The sequence below is a fragment of the Sinocyclocheilus rhinocerous genome, unplaced genomic scaffold (genome assembly GCF_001515625.1).
Source record: "Sinocyclocheilus rhinocerous isolate Xijiao unplaced genomic scaffold, SAMN03320098_v1.1 scaffold2393, whole genome shotgun sequence".
Taxonomy (NCBI): domain Eukaryota; kingdom Metazoa; phylum Chordata; class Actinopteri; order Cypriniformes; family Cyprinidae; genus Sinocyclocheilus; species Sinocyclocheilus rhinocerous.
In genome coordinates, this window is record NW_015635043.1 from 18,861 (window position 1) to 27,906 (window position 9,046).

At 38.2% G+C, this 9,046-nt stretch overlaps 1 protein-coding gene across 1 annotated transcript in view; it reads right to left on the reverse strand.

Moving 5' to 3' along the window:
* The window catches only part of LOC107746333 (ankyrin repeat and SAM domain-containing protein 1A-like), a gene marked incomplete at its 3' end in the record, with an annotated part of 71,311 nt that overhangs the window by 9,482 nt on the left and 52,783 nt on the right, over positions 1 to 9,046 (reverse strand). Inside the window, exons 6-13 of the mRNA XM_016560486.1 lie at positions 6,850 to 7,146; positions 5,757 to 5,832; positions 5,571 to 5,672; positions 5,404 to 5,490; positions 3,257 to 3,429; positions 2,748 to 2,804; positions 1,665 to 1,785; positions 666 to 709 (exon numbers count right to left, since the gene is read on the reverse strand). Of these exons, the coding sequence (XP_016415972.1) occupies positions 666 to 709; positions 1,665 to 1,785; positions 2,748 to 2,804; positions 3,257 to 3,429; positions 5,404 to 5,490; positions 5,571 to 5,672; positions 5,757 to 5,832; positions 6,850 to 7,146 (957 nt within the window). The remainder of the gene's footprint in view (positions 1 to 665; positions 710 to 1,664; positions 1,786 to 2,747; positions 2,805 to 3,256; positions 3,430 to 5,403; positions 5,491 to 5,570; positions 5,673 to 5,756; positions 5,833 to 6,849; positions 7,147 to 9,046) is intronic.

Genomic DNA, 9,046 nt, shown 5'->3' on the forward strand with positions numbered 1-9,046 from the left:
ACACACACACGCGCACAGGTAGACACACACACACACACACACACTCAAAACAGATGCCGCATACAGAAGATAATTAACTGTCTACTGCACACCAGACAGTGTTCAGACAGCTTGACAGATGTGAGACTGCAAAAAAAGTGATGGAAAATGTAATGAACAACAAAGCTTTGTTCCAAAACCTTAGAGCTTCCTATGCATGCAGCATTTTAAAGCATCATGGAATCCCAAATTATGCTGCCTCCTAATATACTTGGTTTTAACCAAAGGCAGCATAACATGTATCTTTTGCAAAGGTGTCAATCCAAAAATGCACCATGCCAAGCTAATCAGAAACAAGACATACAAGATGGCAAACAAGAGAAATGTTGATTATAAATAAGCATGTTTCATTCAAATACTTGTGTGCGCTGTGTATTTTATGTTTTGTTCGAGTAAAAAGCTAATAAGCTTAGCAACATGCTAATATCAAACTCTACCGGAATGTATTGTGAATCTCGAGTCTTGTGTGAAGCAATATGTGCTGCTGCCTAAAGTGTTATAAATCACTTGTGAGGTGTCATAGCAGTTAGGATGTTGCCTTATAAGGCAGCTGCCTATGTAGGTACATTAGTAGGCAGTGAGGTTTTGGGACAAAGCTCAAGCCTAATATGCAGTAATATTCTCACCTGAGGTAGGACACTATTGGAAGACTTGGCAGAGACCTCCACATCTGGAGATAAAGACATCGAGTTATTCAATAGAAAGATACATCAGTAGCAAACAAAACATATAAAATACAGCAAATTAAGTGCACATCTTGTAAAATTTAAGTAACACTTTAGTACAGGGATGAAATCTCACTATTAACTAGTTGCTTATTAGCATGCATATTATTAACATATTGGCTGGTTATTAGTACTTATAAAGCACATATTCTACATGACCATATTCTACATCCCTAATCCTACCCAATACCTACAATTAACAACTACCTTACTAACTATTAATAAGCAGCAAATTAAGAGTTTACGGAGGTAAAAGTCATAGTTAATGGTTTGATAAAAGAGTTGGACTTTAAAATAAAGTGACCAAAATTGATGACGTACAGATTTCCTTCACTTTTAGGATTTAACTAGTGGTATATTAGTATTATTTACGTATTATTATTATTGTTGTATATATAAATTCGTTTATTTTTATATTATATTACCCTTAGTACGTCAACTTTATTTCTGTGTGTGTATATATATATATATATATATATTTATTTATTTATGTATTTATTTATTAATAAATCTCAATTTTTCTTCTTTTTTTACCATTTTAATTATTTCTTTACTTTCGGTAATTTTAGTACTTCAACTTAAAACATTTATTTCAGTTAGTTCTAGTTTTTAATTATAAATCATTTTCATTTACAAAAAGGTAAACTAGTTTTAGTTAACAATAACATTACTGTTTTGACATCACTGTTTGATTATTTAAAAGAAAGACTAGAAATCAGAAACACCTGTTCTAGCATACTATAATGTTGTAGTTGTTATTTTCCTTGATGACACTGCCATATATAGGAAAGGCATATGTGAATTAGCTCATGTTTAATAAACCAAGAAGTGAGGCAAATCTCTGCTGAAGCGTCTGTGAGGTCTCAGAACAAGAGGACACCATGGGAAATGTGCGTGCACCTGCTTTGCTTTGTGTGTTGTTGGGGATTTTGGTCTGTGCGGTGACTAAGAGTTCATATGTGTGCTCTTCCTCTTCCAGAGGCTCGGCGCGTTCATCCACACTGCTGTTGGTGTAAACCGCCTACAGAGAGAGAGAGAGAGAGAGAGAGACTCAGTGATGGGAGAAAGCGCTGATATAAAAACCAGTCGCTTATTTCACAGTCCGTACCACTTTACGAGCAGAGGTACTATGAATATGATGACCGTTTTAATAACAGTGGATAACAGTATTAACTTTGAATGGCTGACATTTATATGACACAGTCCAATGAGTGATCGTTTTGCTGACACTGCACGAATGTATCAAGAAAAGCTTTGTAAAAACGTCTGGCCTACTACTTCAGTTCAGAGTGGTTCATTAAAACCAAGTGTTCAGAAGTTGTGAACCTCTGAATCCAGCCGCAGTGTACTGGTCATGGGCTCCCGAGTCTTTCAGACAGAAGGTTTGCTGTGTGTTGCAGAGATCCACAGCATTAATATTCATGAGGAGGCTGTTTGATTTGGGTAGACGTGCGGAAACAGCAGTCAGCGAGTGGAAAGACAGATTCAACAGCCTCTCGCCGCAATATTCATTGTTCTGCTCTCCACCATGTGCACTGCTGCAAATGAATATGTCTGTTCATTACGTACTCACAAGACTTGTGTCATATAGAAATTAAATATAGACAAAAAAGGTTCATGCCAATACTACTTTTTAAACATTCATTATAGTAACGTGAGGTACCATGTACTGTTACCATGCTATTACCACCATGATACCTTCCCTGCACATTTTTGCAAGGTAAAATAAAATGAATTATTTTGAATGCAGTTAAACAAAGGTGAGCATTCCTTGTTCATATCTGAAGAGATTTGTAGAGAAACATATTTTTAATTAAATATCAGACGATAAAGGAGGCAGATACTGTTAACAGCAGGGTAAATCACATCTGCCAAATGGAAACACTGGCCTGTTCTTCCAGAGGTATTTATTAAGGATTCCAGACTTAATTTGATTTTAGTAACATGTGAACCAAACAATGGATCTCCGAACAGGGATTTTACCTCAGAGCTGAGATCCTCTTCCTGTGCAGGCTGACTCTGCGGAGGATGGCGCTCTTTCTGTAAGACACATTCAACACATTTACTATCAAACATGCTGAAAATGTATTTTTTTTTTAAAAAAGAAAACCTCAAAGAAATCACTATTCAAAGTCTCCATCTAGTGGAGGAAATTGTACTACACCCAATCTTCAGATTTCAAAAACAAATCTTCACACAACTGGCTTCATTGCTTTTATATATATTTATATATATATATATATAAAAAAGGGAATCAAGTTCAACAAATAGTTTAAATGCATTATTAATAACTTTATAATAAATTCATTATTTCTGCCGAGCAATATAATTCATAACTGGATATTTACAGTTGCCAAGAAATATATTAGCTTTTCATTAATACAGAATGTGTGTTTATTAGAAAAGAGCTAAAAAAGAAATACTTGTTCCTTGTAATTGGTTGTTTTCAGCCAACAAAGGTTTTAAGACAGAAGTATATCTCGCACACTCACCCTCCCGGCTTCGCTGTCCGGTCGTCCGGAGTCTCTGTCCGATGACTTTCCGCTGGCCAGACTGTCCAGTGAGACGCACGAGGACGCCTCAAACAGAGCTTCATACGGACTCTCTTCCACAGGGGTCGAAGCCAAACCGGATATGAGCTCACTGACCTGCTGCTCCATTTCTCCTGTCGAAACACACGCATACGCATTACAACATCTGCACAACATCTGGCATACGGATACCACGAGCATCAGCCATCAGGCATCTGTGAGAACCACGACTCAATCGCAGATTATACAAATGGCCACATGATAGAATGCAGTATGCACTGATAAAACATTTCAAAAAGTAGTTTTGCAATCATGCTCTGTCATAATTACTAGATGTTGTAAATTGCAATTACGAATTCTACAAGGACATGCAGGCTTTTTGCATGTTGCAATTTCATAATTTCGCTAATTTCCCACATTACCTTACTACATTGCATGTTTAATTCAATGAATGTTGTCTAGCAGGCTTACAGAAAATACAGCTTTTTTTTATTTTCTATGCAATTTTGTGTAAAACGGTCTTAACTTTTAGCAATCGGATCAAATAACGAGTCAAGAAAAATTTAAGTATTCTAAATAATTTAACATCACTTCAGACTCTTTCATCACATTTTGTGCATAGAGAAGGTTTGCATACTGCGCAGAGTATACATATCATACACTGCAGAAATAGTAAAGGTAGTAAGAAAGCTTTTCTAAACACAATAATTATCAAATAAATCAGACTTTTAAGGGTGTGTTCACACTTGGCATGTTTGGTTCAGTTGAAATTGAACTCTGGTGCGATTGCTCTTTTAGTGCACTTCGGAGTAAGTGTGAACGCTGCCATCCGAACACTGGTGCGCATCAAACAAGTGGACCAGAGTCAAACCAGAGTCAAACAACTGCACCAGAGTTCATCTGAAAAAGATGCCATCACTGTCAATGAACTCTGGTGCAGTTCGACTAAAATAATAACACAACTAACTTGGATCAAACACATAAAAAAACAAACCAAAAACTTTCTCTTCTCGTCATAGGAGCTATTTTGCCCATTATAGTTCAGTACAGGCATTGGAACCTGCGCTCCCTTGCAGGAGATCTTCAGGAATTCTTGCTGCCGTTTCGACTCCTTTACACATTTTATAAGCTCTTCATGAGTCATCAGCCGGTTTAAATAACACTATATGTACGCACATACAACGAGTGCATTCATTCCAGCACACAGCATTATCTTGGATGTTCAGTAAGTTGCAAAATATGCATCATAAAGGCTGTCAAGTCAGGTTGAGATTGCATCCTTATGCCTTGTGTGTCTTTGGGTTCAGTGTTAAAATCAAAGTGTGAATGCTGAGTGAACCAGAACTACATGCCATTTTCTTTTTGGGTCTGGACCAAGAGAACTGAACTCCAACTGTAAACACACCCTAACTGCACTAAATAAAAAACCTTAAATAAAACTAATAACATCTCTCAATATCACTTAACTGACTGTTTGGCGTATCAAAATAAATTCCTAAAAATCCAGCGGTTAATTGCGTCTAAAATTTAGATCTATCATTTTATGAAAAGCAAATAACACTTGACTAACCTTATATTTTTAACATATATTTAACATGTATTTTTGTTACATTTCAATCAAAACATTTTATAATGGAGAAATTATACAGCTAATGAACAATTATTATTCATTTTATATCCATATTCTGCATCTTTTATAACAACTTAAGAAGTCTGTGGTTATGAGGAGGATGAGCCAAGAGACATTAAGACTATATAAGCATCATGTTGCAATAACTGTGTGAATGCCACTGCATTGTCTGTATGTATGTGTGTGTGTGTGTGTGTGTGTGTGTGTGAGTGTGAGTGTGAGTGTGTGTGTGTGTGTGTGTGTGTGTGTGTGTGTGTGTGTGTGTGTGAGTGTGTGTCCTCAAATAATTTGAGTTAAATCATTGGGTTTTAAAGTGTACTCACTTTTATTTCTCATGGTACTAAATGCAATTTAATTCTTAACTTTAAAATTGAACTTGAATTTTCATAAGTTATATTTAAATGATTTAATAGCTTGTACCTAATATTTAAAGTGTGAGATATTTCATTGAGTGGAGTTTTTCGAGTGTTTCTCTGACCTTTTCTCTTGGGGCTCAGGCTCTCTTGAGGTGGAGGCACTGGTGGAGGAGGGAGGCTCGTGTCTGACGGACGGACGCTCATATGAGCTTTAGAGAGAAGACAGGAGTGAAAACGATGACCTGAGGAGAATTCAGAGATGTGTGTGTGATATCTGGTCCAGACGTACCTTGTATGAGGGCGGCGATCTGTCGGCTCTTTTGAGAGGGCATGTCTCTAACAGTGTCCAGCGCTGTTAGACTCTTACTGTCCACGATATTCACATCAATACCTGGAAAACAATCGCACAGAGCGTCCTGGGTACAATTTCTGTAGTCCAACCATTTGTAATTTCTGCATTTGAGTTTATTTTGACCTGCGTTGAGTAGTTTTTGTACTACTTCTGTCTTTCCAAATAGAGCTGCTTCATGAAGGGCACTGCCTTTCTCGGTCTGTTAACAAAGAAAACTTTCATCATAAGATACAGAGGCACACATACAGTGACCCCAACATGTTTTAGACACTTGGATAAAAGTTGTGAAGGTTGAAATGTCATGCACGTTCTGTTTTAGGTCAGTTGACTGCAATAACTGAGTCCGATGTGGCATATCAGACGACACACAGACCAGACAAACTCATTTTCACACTGCAGCGGCTTTCTCAGCGTGTTAGCAGACAAACCAGACTGTGCCCATGTGGGTCGCTGCTCTGAGGATGTACTGAGTGAGAGACAGATGGCAGGTTGTTACTGTTAAGCGTGCGAGCAGGTTTCTCAGGTAGAGGCAGGAGTGTTCTGGCAAGGTGCTAAAGAGCAGCTACTTTAAATCGCTGTGAGAAACTGAGATCAAACCAGCTGCACTGACTGCTGAAAGCCCAGCTAACACACACCCGCACTGATGAGCGGCTCAACTCTTTCAGCTCAAACCAAAACAGCATTTAAACCCATTCGGTTTCTGTAATTCCTTTTAAAAGTTGTTATATTTTTTAAAGAAATTAATACGTTTATTGAGCAGGGATGCATTACATTGATCAAAAGTGACTTCGGTAACACTTTATTTTAGGGTCTCTTAACTAGTTGCTTATTAGCATGCATATTACTACTATTCTAAAGTGTTACCAAGACTTTTATAATGTAACAAAATATTTCTATTCCAAATAAATGCTGTTCTTTTGAACTTTATATTCATACAAAAAAATGTATCACGGTTTCCACAAAAATATGAAGCAGCACAACTGTTTTTATCATTCTAATAATAATTTGAGCAGCAAATCAGAATACTAGAATGATTTCTGAAGGATCATGTGACACTGAAGACTGGAGTAATGATGCTGAAAATTCAGCTTTGCCCCACCTTTAAATGTGAATTGTTAGCGCAAAAACAGAATTTACTGTCTGTTGCTCCATTTCTGCTTAGGTCAGAATGTGAGAGAGAAAATTCAGCTCAAATCTAAAGTCTGCCCGTCCTCACCTGGTAGTTGAGATCCACGCCGGAGGCCAGCAGCACCTCCACCACGGCCAGGTGTCCGTTGCGGGAGGCCAGGTGGAGAGGGGTGTGTTTCTTGGTGTTGGAGCTGAGCAGGTTGGGATGAGCGCTCAGCAGAAGTTTGACCACCTCCAGCCGGCCGTAGAGCGCAGCCAGGTCGAGCGGCGTCTCAAACTTGTTGTTGCGCATGGTGGGGTCGGTCAGCTCCTCCAGCAGCAGCTGCACCACCTGAGTGTGTCCGTACTGAGCCGCACAGTGCAGCGGCGTCTCGTTGTCATTGTTCTGCGGAGAGAAGGAAGAAGAGAGGAGAAGGAGATGTTGATGGACAGAAAGGGCTGATTACTTCAGGACCTGTGCTTAAAAGATCGAGGAAGGAACCGAGGAAGTTGTAGCATTTGCTGAAGACTCCAGTGGGTCGTAAAGCTATGTGACTCTTTGACATAGCTTTGCAATAAAGTCGGCTTTTTGAAGAATGAATAAAAAAAACAGAGCAGAATTGTGGGAAATTCATAACTTTGGAGACAAACTGCAGACTGAATTTATGAAATTACCCAAAACACTGACACCCTTATTCAACCAACGATTTTATGGAGACAGACATAGAGCAGAAGAGAACATGCAAGCTTGACCACACGCTTCAAACACACTCAACATCCTCAAGATCTACTAATCAATGTTAGAATACGCTCTCATTTTGAACACTGTATGCATTACTATTTCTAACCCAACTGACTGACTTTCGTTAAATTTTTTTGCTTGGAAAAATATGACACTTATTTTATATCTAATTCAATGATATTCATACATTAAGTGTGACTTAAGTCTCCAAATGTGCGCACTACTGCTCAAAAGCTTGGGGTGGGTACGATTTCTTAATGTTTCTGAAAGAAGCCTTTATGGCTGCATTTAATTGTTCAAAAATACAGTAAAAACAGTAATATTGTGAAATAGTTTATTTTTTAAAATAGCCATTTTCTATTGTAATATATTGTAAAATGTCATTTATTCCTGTGATCAAAGCTGAATTTTCAGTCTTCAGTGTCACATGATTCTTCAGAAATCATTCTAATATGCTGATTTGCTGCTCAAAAAACATTTCTGATTATTATCAATGTTGCAAACAGTTGTGCTGCTTAATATTATCTACAGAAACCATTATACAGTTTTTCAGGAATATTTGTTGACAATAAAGGTTTAAAGAACAGCATTTATTTGAAATAGAAACCTTTTGTAACATTATAAATGTCTTTACTGACATTTTTTGATCAATTTATTGTGTCCTTGCTGAATAGAAGTATTTACAAAAATCATACTGACACCAAACTTTTGGATGGTAGTGTATTTGCACTATTATCTGCCTTTGGTTAACTAGCACTCTTGGTATTTGCATGGGGCATTTAAAACCCCAGATTACTTGACAGCTAATGCAGACTGAAATATTATGTTTAAATTAGTGAGTTAAACAAAATGGCTCATTGTATTGAATATTCAGCATGACTATAACAAAGCATCCAACTCCACAATGACTGATGTACTGTAAGCCACAGCGGTCAAACCCCGAGCACTAGAGGGCGCTCTTATATTTGCTTTGTTTGCCAACTGAATTAAGTGAAATCTTATGTGTGTAAATATGGAATTACACACTAGATAAACAGTTTGCCTTGAGCTCTGATGGTACACACTAGAGGACTGATTTTATAGCATTTGAATTGATAAATGTGAATGTCCTCTCAGAGCAGTGCTCAGAGATCAGTGTGTGTGTGTGTGTGTGTGTGTGTGTGTGTGTGGCAGCAGTAGGTACAGCAGCAGATGTCTGATGCACAGAAGAAGAGGTTGTGAAGGCCTCTGGGCTGCCAGCAGCTGGCACAAGCTACATCACACTCCACCACTCTGAGCACGTGTGTGTGTGTGTGTGTGTGTGTGTGTGTGTGGGGGGAGGAGATGGTGTGAAGTATGTTCAGATCAGCTGGAGATAACGTCATGATGCTTTCAGTGGAGAACTGCCCTCATGCTGCTATCTGATGCGAATACCTGAGTTGCATGCAGGAGTGGGGTACGTGTGGATCGCAGCATCAGCTAAGAGATAGATAAAGATGGCACTGCCAATGCGTGGCTTTGTTTTTACATCTGTGTTCCTAAATTCTTAAAGAGACAGTTCCACCACAAAGGAAAATTCCGTCAT